Below are 19399 nucleotides of genomic sequence, written 5' to 3' on the forward strand. Positions count from 1 at the left end.
TATATGTACAAGGAATGATAAACCGGAGGTCTGGTACAAATGACACAGTCAAACACGGGGAGGGAGGTGCCATCAATCATCAGATCAGGTGTAAGATTGGTCTAATTGTCAATCAATCCGTGAACTTGTCGATGGATGATCTCGATAGAATTACATCATATAATGAGTGTACCACAAGGTTTTGGCAAGAGTGCTTCCCCTTGACAGGAGATGCGGGGAAGCGACATCCTTGCCGTAATCACACAATGTACACACCTCCCCAACGAAGCAATGGACTTCACAGAAACTTGGATGCTACACGGCAGGAAGTCCAAAAGGCAGCCGTCGCTGCTTTTAGAATTGCTGGATTCTGGTAGATACTGCATAGAGGCAACACAGGAACACAATCAATTAGTTAGCTCTAGTTACACAGATGTTTGCTCTTGTTGGTATCTACAGGATTATGTAACGATGCCAGTCTCTCACTCTCTCCATAGATGCAATAAATCTATTTATAAATGCTTGCAAAATGAAGATGCCAATCTCTCACTCTATCCATAGATGCAATAAATCTATTTAAATGCTTGCAAAATCAAGCTATATAAATCCTGTTAAGAGGAAATGGCAACACTCAGCACATGGAAGTAAGCCTGCCAATGGATTTCAATCCAATCCAAATCCACCCCAATCCATCTCTTTACTAATTAGTCTACCAAACCAATCCACACCAATTATTTTTCATTGAGATCCAATCCAAACCAATCCAACTTCAATTCTAGTCCAACCCGCACCAAACCATTTGGTTAAAATGGATCAACCCACTCTGACAGAATGGATGTGACCATTTGGTATGTGCAAACTCGGACCTAAAATTTTAAAACTCACGTTCACACTATAAAAGTTTATCAAATTTGACTAAAATTTGGTGGGATGATTTACTATGTATAAGAGCAACTTTGTGCAAATTTTGATCAATTTCTACATGTGGGTCCTACGTATGTCTGTTCTCTTATCCATTAGTTACCCAATTAAATGATCCATTTGCTCTCCACAGGTTAAATCCATTTAAAACCTGAAATCACCTAACCAAATCCAGTCCATACCAATCCATTTGTCTCCATTACCCAATCCAATCCAAACCATTTAAAGTAACAATCCATTTACGCTCAACCAAAGACAATTCAAATTAAAACCCAACCCGTTTAATCTATTTCTATCCAACCCATTAGCAGGCCTACATGGAAGAAACTCGAGTAAGGGCCATCTTTTCGCTTTTTAAAGGAAAAGGCTAAACTATATATTTGCAAATGGAAAATAAGTTAAGAACAAAACTTTGATATACGTGTTCATAGCGATCTAAAAGTCAAGGCTGAAAAATAAATTACGATGAAAAAAACCTCAAAATCAACTCCAAATCTAAGGTTGAAAATTCAAATTTTGGCTTATAAGTATAAGCAAAAGCCAAGAAATGAAGAAATGGGGGTGAAACTATCAATTCAAAAGCTCATGGAATTCTACTGAAAAGCTGATGCAGCACCTGTGCTGCAGGCTTTGTGGTGCTTCTGGAGAAATCTACGCTTGGCAACCGGCCAGATAATTCAATGTTCTTCGATATGATTTTAGGAAACCACTTTAATAGGATCATTCTATACAGATTGACTAGTAACGATGATAGCTTACCCAATAGCTGTTGCACTCCATGATGCTATATTATAAATAACTTTTGTTCCATCCCATGCCTTCTGAAGCTTGCCTTTTCTCTTCTTAGTTGAAAAGGTCTTGCTAAGAGCTGGCAAAAACGGATGGTGGGAATTATCAGTTTTTCTACATTGACAAAATTCATCTGAAGTTTATAAGAGAATGGCAATGTAACCTTGTTGAAGTTGATTAGGTGTCAAGTCCTGCATGAAATTTTCAACATCAAATGTATGAACTTTTCTCAATAAGATATAAATAGTTCTCTTCCATAATAATAACAAAGTAATCAAGGCATGACAATAAAATAGGGGAGGAATTTAGCTTCTAGCAATATTTCTGTACCATGCACTACCTGCATCCCAAAAAGGCTTTGTTTATGGGTATGAACCTGGATGTAGTCTTGTCTAGGTTCATACGAAAAAATGAAGTCTTTTTTTGTGACGGAAGTAGTACAAAGCAACAATAGTAACTTTGAACATGATTGTTTGGTCAGACGGGTCCGACCCAAAGATTAACAATAGTAGTGAGACCAATATCGAGGAAATAATGCAGACGGAAGGAAAGCCAGGTAAAAACTAGAAATCATGTGAGAACATCAGAAATTGAAAATGTGCACTGATTTTTGCATACCTTAGTTTGTTTCAGTGACAGCAAGTATGCAGCCATGAAGCTTGCGATCCCGTCAACTATGTCCTCTTGTTTAATGAGAACATATCCATCCTCTGAATCATCACTTATGTTCATGCCCTTGTCGTCCCATATATCTGCTGAACTTATAATATCCCAGGATATAGTTTCATCTACTGTTGCAAGAGTAATTTATGGAACTGTTCAGTTCTCAGATTTGATTGCACGGATTAATAGTTTACATGCCGTGCAAAGTATGTCCATTGAATTCTAGGTAAACACCAAAAAGAGAAGAGAAATATGCACCTGCACCATTTTGATATACCGACTTATGAATATTGTCTAGTTTTTCGAGAAATTCAGGCGATGCAACCCTTGATTTGAGAAGATCACACAACTGCAAAGCAAAGCATGAGGTACAATTTTGAGTATACTTTCGGAACAAAATAAACAAGTACAATAAAACCTAGCACCAATTGATATCTAATATGCCAGACCACCAGAAAATAGTTTAGCCCTTGTTGTTAAGAAAATTAAATTCAAAAGGATATGATAACACAAACAAACATTTACATCCAATCATTAATGGTAAAAAAGATATCTGACATTGAAGGTACTATGAAGACTAAGAACCGCTAATCGACTATTTCAAAATCCATAGCTCATCATATTTGCAAATAGTTACGATTGCCCTCATGACAAAATTGATTCGGCAATCCATAGCCCCATTGCATCTCTTTTTTTCTCTAATCTAAACTACATAGCGGCATGTTTTGATTGGACAATACAGAACACACTTTCTGTTTCCACAAACAGGCTTTACTGCAATTATACACAGCAAGCGACCATAATTAGCTTAGCCCATTAGTAGACTCAACACATGACACCATACAAACCATATAGCAACAAGGGGCAGCCAAATTGTCCCATTAGGATTCAACATCAGCACAATTTCGTGTAAATTTCAGCTAATTCCAGTATGCTGCCAATTCCTATCCAACTAATCCGATACTATTTTGGAGCATATCGTATCCACGAATGCCTAAATGTCATTAATTACCGATCAATCAAGCCACCGATATCTAAACCTGAATTATGGAATCTCCTACAGAATACAGACCCCGGATCACGAAATTGAGAGGAAGAGCACTCCCCCCTCACCTCGTCCGTCTCGTAGTCAGCATCCGACGGCGGAGACGACGGCGGCGCACCCTCGTCACACCCTTCGCCGGCAGCGCGGCTGCCCCCCACCTCCTCCGGATTCGCCACCTCGGCGCCGGCGCCCTCCTCCTCCTCCTCCTCCTCCTCCTCGGCGATGCCCAGATCGGCCTCGCGCATCATCTCGAGCGCGCGCTGGCACTGCTCCAGCACCGTCTCCAGCGTCCTCTTCCGCAGCCTCAGCTCCGCCGCAACCTCCGGCACCCTCCTCCCCGCCACCTGCGGCGACGACGACGAGGAGGAGGCGGGCTCCATCGAAACCCTAGGTCGACGTGTACGGCGGCGACTGGCGTCTCGACTCGCTTCGCTTCGCGGTTTGGTCGAACTCCCAACGGCGGATGCGTGTGCGTGCGTCGCGGTGTTCCTTCGGGGTCTTCGCGATAAGGCAGGCGACGGCGAGGTGGAGTTGGAGTAATCGCGCGCATGACGCCGTAGCCGCACCGCGTTAACGTTGCTTGCAAGCTAGCCACCGAGCCCGGCTGACAGGTGGGGCCAACTGAGTGGGGACCCGCATGTCAGTGAAGCTGTGCATTCACTCGAGATTGAGATCCGCGGTGTTGAAGCGAAAGCGCTGGGTGGGGGGGGGGGGGGGGATAAAAGGCGAGAGAGTAAAACGAGTGAATCTCCGAGGAACCTTGTCGCATGTTATAAATTGACCGCGATTAATTAGTGATTTACTATAAAAATTGACCGCGATTAATTAGTGGCTAATTGGTGCTCGCAATCAGGTCGTAATTACCACTAAATGACCGTGAGGTGATGGTGTTAATAGCAGTCTGGGCCTCACACCACCGGGACTCGATCTGGTTTTGTCCTGCTAGCTCGACAACCATGGGTCCATGGTCAAGATATTACCACGTCAGCACACAATGATATGAGCCATAATATGCCTAAGTTATTGTACGGATGTTGATGTAAAATTATCTAATTCTTTTATAACTATTCAATAGTATAAATGAAAATATAACTACTACAAGACTAAAAATCTATTTTAGAGAGGTAAGGCAATGGACTTTTGTATACAAACTTTTTTAAAATAAACCATTTAACAGCTTGAAAAACGTACGCGCAAAAACCAAAAAATAATATGACATCCTAATCTCTTTGCTTATGTTTATACTTATAAGCCAAATTTAAATTTTCAACCTTAATTTTAAAGTTGATTTTAAAGTTTTTTCATCAATATTTTTTAACCTTAGTTTTTAGGTTGCTAAGATTTTTAGGTTACTAAGAAAATATATATAAAAGTTATATTCACAAACTAATTTTTGCTTGGAAAAAGCTAAACATTTACGGATAGTTTACTTTATAAATAAATATTAAAAAGGTGCCCCAAATTTTTTTCAAAAAAACATCCCTATGCACTGGGTAGTAAGTACTAAGCTGTACTACCACCCAATGGGAACAGTATCTGTGATCAAAAGCAGTAGCTATCTGCTTCGAAGTACAGCTTCAGTAAACCATAAATAACAGGGCATTTAGACTTTGACACTTGAACTGGCTGAAAACAGGAAAACAAACTTCCACGGCCACGATTGATATACAGTCAAGAAAATCTACACTCAGATTATTCTACCAATGGTATAATGTCTGGGAGCCACAATTCCACTATATCAGAGACCGGAAGATCATTACATTTGTAATGCAACAGCAAGAGAAAGACAGGTACAGAGGTATCTACAAGGTTGGTGTTGGGGAGGTGAAACTAGTTTGACCAGACATGCACCAGGCCTTTACTGTTTCCGGTGTAGATTTCGTTGCGATCCTCATCATAGAATAGCGCGGTGATGTCCTCAAGAGCATCAGAAACGGTGCTCCGAATGGTAGATCTGCTGCTATCACCTCTTTTTCGAGGAGCAATTGTGAGAGTAGGGTCGAGGGGGGAGATCTTGGCGACGCACTTTCCCGTGAAGATGTTGCTCATGTTAATTGATCCCGTGGGGGAACCTGAGTAAGGAATTTAGCCAATTTATTCATGTGGATTAAAAAAAGCTCACTCTACATAATGAAGTTTATAAATACCTATGCCCTCGCAGGTGCCATCCCTGTCTCTGACCTCCTTTGAAGTTTTGCAGTATGAGATAATCAAATCCTGGTCCGCAGTGATGTATATATTATTGGTATTGCAGTTAGAATGCCACAACTCATGGTCATCAAATGATGTAACTAGTTCTCCACGAAAATTCCACGCTGCAACCGTCCTATTGCAAAATGTCAGGAATAGATTATTTTCGTAGAGGAAGATGAAGGCCGAAGGAGTCATAAATTCGGTTTTGTTGACCTCAATCAGATTGGAGTTTCTAACCTGGTCAGATAACCAAGTTAGTTCAAGAGTGAAGTGCAGATTGTAGTTGCCACAAACAAAGACAGATGGATTACAAAAAAAGTTAATAGCAGCATACATCAATAATCTGTAGGTTTTCCTTGTCTTGTTTCACGAGAAGTTTTTCATTAAACTGCTCAATGAAGTCAACTTTTCTGCTCCGATGTAGCAACTGAGTAAAGGTTTTCAGTGGGCTTCCATCCTCAATAGAAAGTATCTTTAACGGAACATGATTAGCTGACTTATGGTAAATCACGAGCATGATTCCAGGACTGGGGAGAGGATTCATGAATGTAAGGGCATGGTGTAAACTATTTAAGTCAAAGATGAAACATTTTTACGTAACCAAACCTTATTTTGATCTCCTGGATATTCTTATCGCATATAGAATACAGAAAATTGTAGTTCTTCAGATCAAAAACTTTGTAGGTGCTGTAAAGGAGAAACAATTACACAATGCACATACCACTGCTATCAAACTGTAAGGCAAAATGTTACATACCTATCCTGTGCTGAAAAGGTCAGTACTTTGCCATTAACATCATCAAACTCAACAAAACCAGGGTATTTCAGTGATTCAGTCTCAAATAAAGGAAATCCATCGTTCAATTGGCCTCTTCTGATGTACCTAAAAAGCAATTATGATAGGAGAAGATATGTTCATGCTTTAAAATTAAACATAAAAGAGAGCAAAAAACTATAGAAATAATAGTGCAAATCTTGCTGCAGAAACCAGGAAGATCAACAATTTAGCACCAAAAATACTCTTTTCACACAAAGAATAATAAAGAATAAGGCCACTTACTCTATTGGAGTTGTTCTGCACTTGAGTGAGCTGAAACGATCTGATTCATAAACTGAAACAGTGATAAGGGATTCATTGTTTTTATTGTAAAACAAACTCCTAATCACCTCATCAGGACTTATATTCAAGTAGCATATGCGCTTGTTTGTTGCTGCCAGCATTAGAAGAAGTTTTGTTAGGAATGTAAATTTGACAAAAGCAAAACAAGTTAGCATTGAAGAATGAGATTTACCTCGATTAAATGCACCACACAGACCAGATTGGGCAAGTGCAAATATGACATCCTTTGCTGCAACAATCTCAATGATTTTGGTTCTGCTCCACAAAAAGGGCAGCTGAACAAGAAAATGGACTTCATCATCATAGGTGTCATACTCTTCCTGCACAACCAAATTAGAATTGTATATTAGTAAACAATAATTACTTATTAAAAGCTTGTGAATTGTAAAGTTGTCAGTTGAGAGAAATTCTGTGCATGAAAGTTAGTTTATCAGATTTAGACAGCATGATTATGAAAATGTGGGATCATGTGTGTTCATTGATCAACCCTGGAGCTGAAATCCCCTTCCTCGTCCGAATCATCACTATTTTATCAGCTACTTCCAGAAACATCTTGGCATTTGCATCAATATCTTCTCTGTTTTATTTGTCCCACATATTTGGAAAAATATGGAATATATTCACATGCATATGCACAGAAGACAACAAACATATATTAAAGACTCAAGATAAATTATAGGAAGTTGTTGTCCAGCCTAATGTCCGGAGAGTACATGATACCCATCATGCAAATTTAATTGGCTATACAAAAAATTTTTACTACTAAACTTTTCTGGAACATAACCTGGATACCTAGAGCCTATTATGTCAGGTGGACCCCTGATTTGCCAGAGCCAATATGGCAAGCATTATTTTCAAAGAGCAAAATGGTTTCCATAAATATTTCAACAATCCACCCTAGTTGAGTGCTTTTAATGTACTGAATCAAAGTGATTTAATGTTTGTAATTTTGTTACTACAATAACTGAGGAAATAACCCCATAACACAATCATATGTCGTACCACAAGAGCAGCTACATATGCCGTTTTCCGCTTCATTAGCTTATAGCATTGATCTTGAATGTGTCTTCTTCCACTTGAAAACTTCCATATTACATGTTTCGAGTGGCAAATATACAAGCAACCAGAACCCACAAATATCTTTTCCTTTTCAGGTGCCATCATGGCTTCATCCATATTACCAAACAACAGTAATTTTTAGGAAGACACAATACACTCAGAATTCTGGTATGACTACTCAGTTTTTTTTCCATGAGCCTCTAACTCAATCAATTAATCAAATTGCGTGGCCAAAAAGATACACTTTATACAGAGTTGGTACACTCCAAGGTGCTTACCTCATGGTATGTATAAATGGAACTGTATGGTGTGTTACTGTTACTAATCGCTTAAAATGTGGATTCCAGCCCACTCAGATTTCAATAGAATTGATGCCTCCAGTTATGCAAATCTGCTATGGGCAATCAACATCACAAACCCCCAACAAAACTGTGTCTAAAGGAGAAATATCCTATTTTAAAAACAGAACTGAACATGCCAAACTACGTACAGGACATCATAAGCATTTGCAGTTGATATTCCTGGCACGAAATTACTAGATCTAGCCATAGCAGCACACAAGCACATTGTTATACCATTGCCAGTTCACCAGATTACCATTACTGTATTTCCAGTACACTTGTGCCTCGATGAGCATCACTTTTGATTAAAAGGATCACGTCGAATGGATGCCACCAAAAGTTTTTAAAAAAATCCCTAACCAGAGCAAGTGTCACGGATCAGAATGAGATACCAAGCGCCACTAGGCTACCGGGAAACCTGGGAGTGATGAGGAGACGGGCAGGCTGCACACACCTGCAGCTGGAAGTTCCGGAATTTCTCGGGGCAGGAGAAGGCGGAGGAGGAGGGCGCCGCGGGCCGCGGCGGCCGGCGGTGGCCCCCGCCGATCTCGCGGCGCGCGACCTTGTGGACGGAGTCGGACGGGTCGCGGCGCGGCGGCTTGCGGCAGGCGGACTGCAGCCCCGCGGACAGCCACGCGCGGCGCCGCGCGGCGGTGATGCGGAGGCGCACCCGCAGCCCGGGCTTGTGGTGGTGATGCTCCATGTCCCGTGAGCCCCTGGCCTGCGCCTCCCGCCGGCGAGGCGGGTGCAGCGGGCACGGGGGTGGGCGGGGACCGAGGAGGTGCGGTCGGGCTCGGGTACGGGAGGAGGCAAATTACGCGGGGTTAGGGTTTAGCGGAGGCGCCATGGGTGGGGTTGGGGAGGGGAGGGGAGGGAGGGAGGAGACGAGGGAGAGTAGCGAGGAGGAAGAAGGGTACGACGGAGCTGGCACGAGGGGCATGCGAAGTGCGAAAGGGGAACGTCGAATACCGACAGTGGCTACGAGGCTACAGCTGGTGCTGGCCCATGGCACGTTTTCGAGCCAAAAAAAATGCTGGTAAAAGTACATAACCGGCGAACATGAAATTTGGTCCATCCGTTTGTTAGGTATCCATGATTTAAAGTAAAGATATATTTTAAACTATTTAAGTCAGTCTATCATGTATAAAATATATATCGATTTTAAGCTATGATCCTCGTAAGACTTAAAAAATAATCATATATTGGGTGTACCGTAATCTGTATAGGAAAAGAGAGAGGAAGGATTGGAGTAGCGAGACAGTCAATAAAATATTTAAAACAGTAAAGGAAAAATAAAATATTGTGCATGTTTTAGTGATATGGGTCTCACCTCAAGGTTAATCATGTGTGAGTCGCATGTTAAGATCGAAACTAACACGTGTACACTATGGTTGTTTTTGATACAACTAGAATAGTAATATTTGATTGTCTTAATATTTAGCCACCAAGTCACATAAATATAGATATATATATAAAGTGAGAATTACAAAACACTAACTCTAAAATGAGAGAGGTACATAAGATATTTTTTTCTAAAACACCGTCACAAATAACCTAGGGTGTAAACTATAGCTAATGGAAACATAAATAACGACATGTAAAAGACACTATTAGCGGGAATATGGTAGGTGCCAAGCCTTCATTGTGTGTACTATTGATAGCTTGAACTAGGAATTTGCTGCATACAGAAAGGTTATTTTGGTACTATTTTCTTCTTGGATAGTTTTTTGCATCATTTGTTTTTTTGTCCTTTGCCATATTATTGTTACATTGCTTTTTCAACATTGTTAGTTTCTGTTGTGCCATTGTTGGCTCAAGAGAACGTGTACTTGTTGCATATGCCAATATGTTTATCGCTGCATAAAATATCAAAGGGCTATAAGATGTAACCATTAGTATTCCATTTTAAATTTAAGAAAAGGGGTAACCATGTATGCTAAGGATGCTTTTGTCGACATGCCAACCGCAAAATAAGACTCAAAATAGGCATCGTTACCATAACACGTGGGAAATGCAGATAAATAGAAGAGTATACAATGGTAAGATCTATCTCTCATGCAAGGGCTCTCTCGTATATAGTGTTTTATGTGAAATCTTATTTTCTAGCTATGTTACACATTGATGCACCTAATTTAACCAAAGATTTCTGCAAACTAAAATTGCCACTAAAAGTCAATATTTTCTTTGGTATTTGAGATGTGGAGTAGTGTTGACAAAGGAAACCTAGCCAAATGAAAGTGACAAAATAGTGAGAATTGTTGCTTTTGTCACAAAAAGCAAACAATTAGGCACCTTTTTATTATTACCATCTTGCAAATTCGGTTTGGTTTGTCACTCATGTAGCATTAGGGCTACCTTCGCCATGTATTGTGATCGTATGTTTGGGAGTTGGATGGGGTTGTTACATAATGATATTAAATTTCTTCTCCTGTTAGTGGTGACTAGTATAAGTTGGTCACTTTGGTTATGCAGGAACAATGTGGTTTTTGAAGAAAAAAAGGTAATATCCTCTTTTTTTGTAGATTGTTTTTAACTTACACACTAGCTTTGTACATGGTTATCCTACAAAGAGCCTGGTTTTCAGGATTTGGTGGTTGTGGCATGTCAGCAATTGGAGATAGTGGTTAAGGATTTTTTTTGCCTAGGGACATGGATGTTGGTCTAGTCTTAGAATTGATGGTCATTAAGTCTCATTTTAATCCATTACGTTTTATTTTAGTGTGTTTATGAGTTGTTTGTGTATCCTAGTTATGCAGAGATCAGAAGTGGACTCGGGATAATTGTATAATGGGATGTAATTTACAAACATCAATAAAGCCGGTAAATCTATCTATGGTAATCTGATCTCAGCGAGCCGGTAAATCTATCTAAGGGTATGTTCAATGGTAGAGCCCATTATGAGCTCTATCTCAAGCCACATCAGTAGAAAAAACTTCTCATACAAGCGACAGTCTGTCAAGCTGACTCTTCGCAATTATAGAAGAAATAATTCATCGTTCACATTCTATCTGATCGGCGTCTCTGATTAGAGTTAGCATATGTACAAAGCAAATTTTCTAGTTGTCTCCTTGTTTTATACGTCAAAAGTCGATATTTTGCTAACTCCATACAAAACAACCAATTTTCTCTCTCATGTCTCTCTTTTCCACGTCAGTGAGCATGCAGCGATAGAGACACCAATGAAAGCCCTTTGTACGTGCCCTAATGCGATGAATATAACAAATCTATCAAAAGCATATCTGAGATTGTAGAAACATATATATCGGCTAAGGCAAAAGGTTAGACTTAACCGAAATAGTTCCAACTAATTGGTTTGTCTCTAAACACAATGTTAGTTAAGATAGAATTCAATTATCAAGTGGGTAAAATATACCAACCGAACCAGAGCAATCCAAGAGATCAAAGCGATGCAACCTTGAACAACACCAATGTACTTGATACGATTTGCCAGTGTCAGTGAAACTTAGGGTTTAGCCCTTCGCCAGAGATTGAAGTCGATGCAATCCCACGTCAAGTTCCAAGTTACGTTGGTGATAAAAAGAACTTGAAAAGGAGGGTGGTGATGCGCCGAGAGTAATTGTATTGATCTATGTGATATTTTACAATGACCCTCTGTGTATATATTTATACACATGTGTAAATACTAGTACATACAGGACATGACACAAAACTTCATAAGAAAAAATACTAAACTTTGCCAAATTAATAGATATAATTAAACTGTCATGTTATGGTCTCAATGACTCCTTCTTAAACTTAGATTCTTTTGGACAAGCTTTCCATTGATTGATTGTGCTTTTTCCTTAACTAAATTCATTAAAAAATATTATCAAAATTTTGGTATTATCGGTTTCTCAACAGTTGCTTCACAGAATCTTAAGCTCCCTAAACAAACCTGTTATCTAATTCGAGAGCTATTTGATTGTTGTTTGTGTACTAGCTAATATGCCTGAGTAGATGAAATGATGAATATAGTGGGTCTCTTGTATCAATTTCTTTCTTATGCATTTCTAAAATTATGTTAAAATAACCATGCAGCCGTAACTTGTTAGTTTTGCTTTTTATAGATCTTATGAGGATGCCTTATAATTTAGGTTAAAAAGATTATGTCTCAACATGTGTAGTTTCTAAATTTTGATATGGTATTTCTCATAAATGTATAATGAAAAACATGCTTTTGAATGTGCACAATTACTAGTATGGTCATAAATATCTAACAATTAGACAAATTTCAAGAAAATATTTGAAAATTTGACCATCATTTTTATATTAGAATAATTTTACAAAACCTATTTAGTTTAGGATATCATGATGGTATTTTTCTTGAACAAATACCTTATTTTATAAACTAAGAGTTTGAGAAAGTACTAGTGGTTAAATATTCATCCCAAGATTTGTTCGAAATACTGAATATTTATGTGTTACTTTTAGGTAATCAATTATTTATCAAAATTGCTATACACACGATGTTACAGTACGATTCACGTACGATCCTAGCCGGATAACGGACAGGCACTGTGAGAGCATCAGCGATTTTTTGCATCCGTCGCTGTTTCAAACGGAAGAACAATGGCTGCCGTTTTATCGTACGTGAATCGTACCATTTTTATCGTACGTATAGCATCGTTCATTATTTATGAGTATACTCGGATGATCACTTGATGTCAGGTAATCGATTATTCATTGTATTTTAAATTGTAAAGTTATAGTATACTTACTTAGAGTTTGTGTGTTTGCGTGGACATAACATAATGCTAGTGAGATACTGTCTCCATCGTATAATAATGAGTTTTAGATTATGAGTATTAAGAAAGTCGATGAAATTAAATAAGAAAATATTGTGATGGGTTGAGATGAAAAAAATAAGCGATAAACTTTAGCGGTGAAATTTAAAAAGAATATAGGTGTAGAAGTTGATATATTTTGAATACTACAAATTGTTATTTGTTGGATCAAATGAAGTATAAAATAGTGCGCGCCTTGTTAAAAAAACAGAAGCGCGTTTGTCGACAGGTTTCTGCTCCAACTCATTGCTAACCTGAGCGTTGTTGCCATACACATTCAAACCATTCGTTCGCGTATAGCGGTCAAGAATTCGAGATTCCACAATGCGCCTACTACAGAAGCGAAACGAAGCAGGATGGTGAAGAGGAATCCGAGAGACCGGGGGAGAGCACAGTGCAACAAAGGTATCGCTTTTCGTCTGGAACAACGCTATTCCTATGATCCATCCACATGCAAGCATTTCCGAGTTCTGATTCTGAAGATAACTTGCTCCCAATTGCTACGCATACGCATATTCTGAATTTCTGATGCTCCAGTTGGCCTCCAACGATGCCACCCCATTCTCGTGACAAACTCGGTAGCTTAATTGAAGGCGTCAGAGGCTACACAGAATCTCAGATCGGTGCAGAGCAGAGCAGAGGCCAGAGAGTGTATACCCGGGGCCGGGGCCGGCCTGCTCGAGAGCAGAGCACAAGAGCAAAAATTCTCTTCATCTGAATATTCAGACAAAAGGTACAGTAGCCCTGCATTGGATGCTACCAGAGACCTGGCATAGCTATCATCCTTCTCAGGTGGTCAGGGATATAAATGTTGTTCACCAGAAAAATTTAGGCAGATCGAGCGAGATCGATAAGGATAGAAGATGCTTACGCTGAACTGAAGTTTTTCCCCGTTCTTGGCGATCGTTTTGTCACCTGTAATTTTCATTCTCCTGGACAGAGCGCACCGGCGCGAAGCAGAAGAAACGGATCTCTGTCTCTGACGACGGATGTGTCGATATTAGATTGGCAGCAACGATGGCAGGTACAGTACATGGCTGGGTTTCGCACGTTACCATGTCCATGTTACTCTCGCGGAACAGCTACCAAGCAATTGCAGGTGTGTGCTGCTGCGTGATGTTTACACGTCCAGGTGACATCTGGTTGCATAACCATAATCTCTAATGCTCACTTGGATTAATCCACGATACAATACATATGTTCGATATATATTCATATTCATTAAATCTTATAAAGTGGACCGAAGTTAAAATTGATAAAAAAAAAGCACGTTTAAATCCTTGCCAAAAAAAACGGTGCGAAACTTGTAATACGGCGTGGAGAGAGGGTCACGTCGCGCTCGCGCGTACGCAGCGTTGGACTTGGACCTGGCCCGCGCGCCGGCCGGCCCAACCGTCCCCACCTCCCGCCCGCGCGTGCAAACCTGTACAACAAAACCGAACCCCACCCGTCGTCGCCGCCGCTCGCCCGCCAGCGCGTGTGCCCACGACCAAACGCCACGCACGGCCGGCCTCCCCCCTCCCTCCGTCTCCGCACGATCGATTTTCGATACCCTCTCCAAGCCAAAAGCCAGGCCCAGGCCGGCGTGGAATCGATCCGATCCCAGAGCGCGCCAACGTGGGGTCCCGAAAGTGATCGATCATCATGTCGCGCGACGGCGGCGCGGGCGGGGAGGTGGACCTGTGGGCGATGGCGGCGGAGCTGGAGCGGCAGTTCGCCGGGTACAAGCAGCGGCTCGCCAAGAGGAGCGGCGCGCACGGAGGCAGCAGCGTCGCCGATGACGCCGCGGATGCCCGCGGAGGCGGGGAGGAGGTGGTGGTGGAGGAGGGCGGCGGCGATGTGAGGGGGAGGATGTACGAGGCGTACACGAGGAGGAGGGACGAGCGGCTGCGGGAAGGGTGGCGCGCGCGGATGGAGCGCAAGGAGGCCGAGGTCATGGCGCTCTGGGCGCAGCTCGAGCGCGGCGCCGGCGCCGGCTGGCGCGCCGCCACCACGACGAACGACGACGACGGCGGCGACTGCACGGCCAGAGAGGTACGTCGTTCTCTGCTTGCGGTCGCCGGCACGACACGTTCCATTCTTTTTTCCTTTCTTGGACCGCGTTACAACGAACTACGAGCAGGCCGTTATTTTAACGGCCTCTCGTTGCTTTTAGCCTTCTAAAGAAAAAATGATTGACCCAAACAGTTTGGACGTTGCACCTCTCCAATCTGCACGGCATACATTTCTCTGATTGACGAATCCTTCTTTCCCTGAAAAAAAATCACGAACTCATTGATGCTTCTGCATGCAAAGATGCAACTTCATTTCTCTATTGGTCAATCCTACGATCTCGTTTTGAACTCTCTTTTTTTTTCACATATAGCTCACGAGGTCTCTTTATAAACAACTCCTCTCGTTTCATAACGCAAGATGTTTGATTTTCTTTTATAATATTTGACTATTTATTTTATTCAAAAATTTAGTACAAATATAAAAAATGACAAGTCGTGCTTAAAGTTCTTTTGATAATAAAGTAAGTCATAAGCAAAATAAATAATTTTTTCATAATTTTTTGAATAAGACAAATAGTCAAACGGAGGAAGTAGAATATACGCAGTAGAAAGTATTTTTTACACAAGGTATCTATTAGTTAGGCTGTCATCATGACCTAACTAACGTAGTCGATTTTTTTAAAAAAAAACTTTATTTGGAATTCTTTGAGAGGGAACTTAATTTCCGAGTTGATAACGAGATTTTCATTGCTGTATATTTCCTAACCGTGAATTTCACTTTGTTTATAACTTATCTTATATAAAAGTTTCACCTATAAATTATTTTTGTTGTGATTCATTCATTTTATACGGTTTATTAGCCATAGCTTAACCAATCCTACTTAAATACCCCCATTTTAAATGCTGCCTAAATTGGTAAATTATCATTACTACGTAAGGGTTCACGTGGAACGATAAATGGTAAGTTCATGACCATTCACGACCAAGCCCTGAAACTCTTCACCTCAGATTCTGCTATTCTGCTCAGGAGTTTTAACTCCCCCGGCAGAAACTGCATGCGCAGCGCCGGCAGCAAGCTAAGGCAAAACATCCAGATTCCGTGCGTCAATAAAACGTACGTACCTCTGATGAAATCTCCCATCTCAAGTCTGCGTGTCCTTCCCTTCCTCCCTTGTGAATGCGTACGCTCCCGTGCAAACTCCAGCTTCGTCAATCAGCTCAACTCATCGTCCGTCGGCATGGCGATCGAACTTGTCGAAACTCAAAAAGATACGGAACTGCTAAAAAATAGACTTGCATGTTTTATTTTGAAAAACTTTCAAATATGAGGACATACTAAAATTAAATATTGAAAATCTTGGGACTAGATACCAAGTTTTATCATAGAAGCCATGATACCTTTTAAAAATCGTAAAATTGTCCTTTACACATAGGTTGATTGTTGGTGGCATGCAACCGTAATGCGGTACCGAGAGTGATGGCGCGATCCATGTCAAATGTATATTTTTATATTTTTAATTTTTTTCTTAAATATAACTACGGTATAGTTATTACACTATAACTTACAATTGTTATATCACTAGATCGTATTAAAATTTATAAGGGGAGAAGAAAAGTCCCGACCACATCGAGATCGGTAAAAGGAGAAGAAAAAAGCACAAGCCCATGTGTTTTTTAATACTTATGTACAAGTCTCATGTAAGTTAATAGACATATAATTATGCTACACTATGTTATAATTAGTTTAAAAGTTTCCCAACAAGAAACTTAGATAGCTCCAAGAGATATGGCGTCCAAAATAATAGCCCCTTCCGTGTCGGCTGCCGAAGTTCATGGCAAGCAAGAACACACATTCGTGCTTGCCATGTAAACGAATCACGTCGCCACATCGGTCAACCATTGGGTGTCGCTGTCGATGGCATCCGCCCTAGCTACAGTGCTACACGCCATGTGAAACATTCGCTGCATGGCAGCGTGCGTGTGTATGCGTTTTCCATGGAATCGTAGAGAGAGAAAAAAAAGCTGCATCTGATGTGTGTTGTGACGTGTGCCACAGAGAGGCGGGGACGATGGCGAGAGGAGGAGAAGCTTCGACGTCGCTGCTGCCCCGGCGGCGGGCAGGATCTCCGGCAAGAAGCACGCGCGCACCAGGAGCTTCTCGTCGTCCGCCACGAAGAGCAGCCGCCCTGATGCCGGGACGACGCGGCGAGCGCTGTCCCATGAGCCGCCGCCGCCGTCGTCGTCGACGTCGTCAGAGACACCCGCCGGCGGCGCCACCGGTAGGAAGGATAGCCACCGAGTAGCGCGGGTCACCGGCGGCGGCGGCGGCGCAACGACCGCGCCGAAACGCAGGGTGTTCTCAGAGCACACGAGCTCGGCGGTGAAAGAGCATGGCTCAGCCACGGGTGGGACGAGGCCGAAGCCCCCGCGCTCCGTGCCACGGCGGTCCAGCTCCGGCGGGCTGGAGGATCTCAAGGAGGCGGTCCTGCCGAACACCTGTCCGGTAGCTGCACCGGTGCAGAGCTGTTCAAGCGAGCAGGCTGCTTTCCATGGGGAGACCGGGAGGGCTTCTCTCCCAGCCCCGTTCGCTGGCCCCGCCTCGCCGGATTCAGACCGCGGTGAGGTAGTGGGCAGTGGAGCAGACGACCGTGAAGCTGAAGCGAAGTGTGTCGTGGAGCACAACGCCGAGGAGGTCGCCGTGTCTCCCGGTAAGCTAGCGAATGGAGAGATCACCAGTGACTCGGATGCCGAGCCGAGCTATGTCTTCGTCAAGAAGGACGTCGTCGGCGAGGAAGACGCCATGACGACGCGTTCTGACGCCAGACCAGAGCCCGAGGCGGAGAAGAAGAATGGCGACGCCTCCTCCGAGGGGACCACGGCTCCACCAGTGGACGCCGTCGCGGCAGAAAGCGCGACGACGATCGCGGGAGAAGCACCGGCGAGGGAGAGCTCCGACGAGTCATCCTCCTTCTCCGGCAGCAGGTCCGGTGGCTCCCCTCCCAGCAGCGCTCCTGCCTCCTGCATCTCGCGAGCCCCGTCCATCGAGAGGCTGCTCGAGGAGGACGCCGCGCTGCTGCGCAAGAAACGACAGGAGAGCGCCGAGAAGTGCGCCGTGCCGACGACGACGACGACGCTGACCACCCCGCCGGTCAGGGTCTCCGGCGCGGCGCGGTCCCCGAGAGAGGCGGTGCGGGGGTTCAAGAGGTTCCTGAGCTTCGGGAAGAAGAACAGAGGGGGCAGGGAGGTCACCGTCATCGACTGCACCTCGCCGTCGGTGCCCTCGGTGGCCGACGACGACAGCGGCAGCGGAGGGTGGCAGTCCAATGGCACGATCAAGCCAAGGATGGCCTCCTTGGATGATGCATCCGACGACAGCTATGCCGTCTCATCTCCACGAGGTAATTAGAATTTCATGTTATTGCCAGTATTTTTAGAGCACAAATCTTTCACTATCTGTCATTTAATTAGTGCACGATATTACTTATCGATTTATGAAATTTATTAAATGTGACTTTTCAAGCACATTTTACATGTTTTAATTCTGCAGCTTGCTCTTTGCAAAACCTTGTGGCTGCATCTCCTGCAAAGTCTGAGCTGCATGAGATAGACCCACAGGAGAAGTCACCAAAAGGTGAAAATTACTCATATATTCTCATGGATTTTGTGTATGTATGCAGATCATTCTTGTTACTTTTTTCTTGTGCACTAATGCTGTCTCATTTTGTTGCCACAGCTCATCGTTCTTTCTTCTCATTTCGATCATTCAACTGTGGAATGAGCTGATCTGAAGAACTGGGAATAGGCGACAGTCACTACTGTACATATAGATCAGTGAGGAAATTAGGTGTCGCTGCCTGAAATATTCAGAAATCAGAACCTTTGCATTCCAATCCTCGATCCAAAGATGTGAAATATGTTACCCAGATACTATTTCTTGACACAGTACTGATATTCCATAGACCAATCACCATGCAAGAAGAAAAAATATGGAGAAACTTATATGCAGTGGCATGTTTATGGTTTCTTCAGAGAGCTTTGCTCCCAGAGATTTGCTCCGGTTTAATAAAAAGTACATCGAGATACCAAATCATTTTCCATCGTTGAATTTAGCTGAGTAGGATGTACATAGTTAGATCCAACGATTAGAAACGATTTGGTACCACGAGGTACCAGTACCTCGAGGTACTTTTGTTACTTTTTGTTGGACTAGAGTAAATCTCTTACTCACATCCTTCCTTTTGTACCGTAAGGTACTAATATCCCCACTTATGTTATCCACCTCACGATTAAGTTGATACTCGAGATACATGCCATCGTTCGATCTATCATCACCAATAGTCGGGTACATGCAATCGTTCGATCTATCATCACTAATAGTCGAGATTTTAGTACTAACTTGATCATGGGGTCACTAATAGTCGAGATTTTAGTACTAACTTGATCATGGGGTGGATAGCACGGGTGAAGATATTAGTATCTTACGGTTCTAGTACCTCACGGTAAAAAAGAAG

At 42.5% G+C, this 19399-nt stretch overlaps 3 protein-coding genes across 4 annotated transcripts; 1 reads left to right on the plus strand and 2 right to left on the minus strand.

Annotated features, from left to right (window-relative positions):
* Positions 1-96: 96 nt before the first annotated feature.
* Positions 97-3875, minus strand: LOC102712504. Of its 2 annotated transcripts, none has more exons than XM_015833301.2 (6): positions 3466-3875; positions 2611-2701; positions 2308-2477; positions 1853-1880; positions 1660-1768; positions 97-359 (listed from the first exon to the last, which is right to left on the minus strand). In XM_015833301.2, the coding sequence occupies exons 1-6, from the start codon at positions 3775-3777 to the stop codon at positions 278-280; spliced, it is 792 nt and encodes a 263-aa protein (XP_015688787.1). In that variant the 5' UTR covers positions 3778-3875; the 3' UTR covers positions 97-277. The 2 variants fall into 2 exon arrangements, with proteins under 2 accessions (XP_015688787.1, XP_006648011.1); XM_006647948.3 differs by having other exon boundaries at positions 142-359; positions 2308-2480.
* A 1193-nt stretch (positions 3876-5068) lies between these two features.
* LOC102722745 lies at positions 5069-9059 on the minus strand. The gene is made up of 8 exons (XM_006649038.2): positions 8565-9059; positions 6883-7030; positions 6651-6801; positions 6348-6473; positions 6197-6277; positions 5925-6117; positions 5545-5827; positions 5069-5469 (listed from the first exon to the last, which is right to left on the minus strand). The coding sequence occupies exons 1-8, from the start codon at positions 8811-8813 to the stop codon at positions 5228-5230; spliced, it is 1473 nt and encodes a 490-aa protein (XP_006649101.2). The 5' UTR covers positions 8814-9059; the 3' UTR covers positions 5069-5227.
* Positions 9060-14194: 5135 nt separating this feature from the next.
* Positions 14195-18969, plus strand: LOC102723025. Its single transcript, XM_040520945.1, has 4 exons — positions 14195-14928; positions 16945-18286; positions 18436-18519; positions 18622-18969. The coding sequence occupies exons 1-4, from the start codon at positions 14539-14541 to the stop codon at positions 18669-18671; spliced, it is 1866 nt and encodes a 621-aa protein (XP_040376879.1). The 5' UTR covers positions 14195-14538; the 3' UTR covers positions 18672-18969.
* Positions 18970-19399: the final 430 nt, after the last annotated feature.

This window comes from Oryza brachyantha, chromosome 2 (assembly GCF_000231095.2).
Source record: "Oryza brachyantha chromosome 2, ObraRS2, whole genome shotgun sequence".
Taxonomy (NCBI): Eukaryota; Viridiplantae; Streptophyta; class Magnoliopsida; order Poales; family Poaceae; genus Oryza; species Oryza brachyantha.

Bases quoted from the DNA above. Each gene is read 5' to 3' on its own strand.
- LOC102712504 (XM_006647948.3), bottom strand. From the start codon at position 3,777: ATGGAGCCCGCCTCCTCCTCGTCGTCGTCGCCGCAGGTGGCGGGGAGG. The intron at 1,881-2,307 runs GTATGCAAAAAT...AATTTCATGCAG, and splicing joins TGTCACTGAAACAAACTAAG to GACTTGACACCTAATCAACT. The intron at 360-1,659 runs GTAAGCTATCAT...GCCTCTATGCAG, and splicing joins TGGAGTGCAACAGCTATTGG to TATCTACCAGAATCCAGCAA.
- LOC102722745 (XM_006649038.2), bottom strand. From the start codon at position 8,813: ATGGAGCATCACCACCACAAGCCCGGGCTGCGGGTGCGCCTCCGCATC. The intron at 7,031-8,564 runs GTGTGTGCAGCC...TTGGTTGTGCAG, and splicing joins TCCGGAACTTCCAGCTGCAG to GAAGAGTATGACACCTATGA. The intron at 6,802-6,882 runs GTAAATCTCATT...TAATGCTGGCAG, and splicing joins GTGTGGTGCATTTAATCGAG to CAACAAACAAGCGCATATGC.
- LOC102723025 (XM_040520945.1), top strand. From the start codon at position 14,539: ATGTCGCGCGACGGCGGCGCGGGCGGGGAGGTGGACCTGTGGGCGATG. The intron at 14,929-16,944 runs GTACGTCGTTCT...CGTGTGCCACAG, and splicing joins GCGACTGCACGGCCAGAGAG to AGAGGCGGGGACGATGGCGA. The intron at 18,287-18,435 runs GTAATTAGAATT...TTAATTCTGCAG, and splicing joins TGCCGTCTCATCTCCACGAG to CTTGCTCTTTGCAAAACCTT.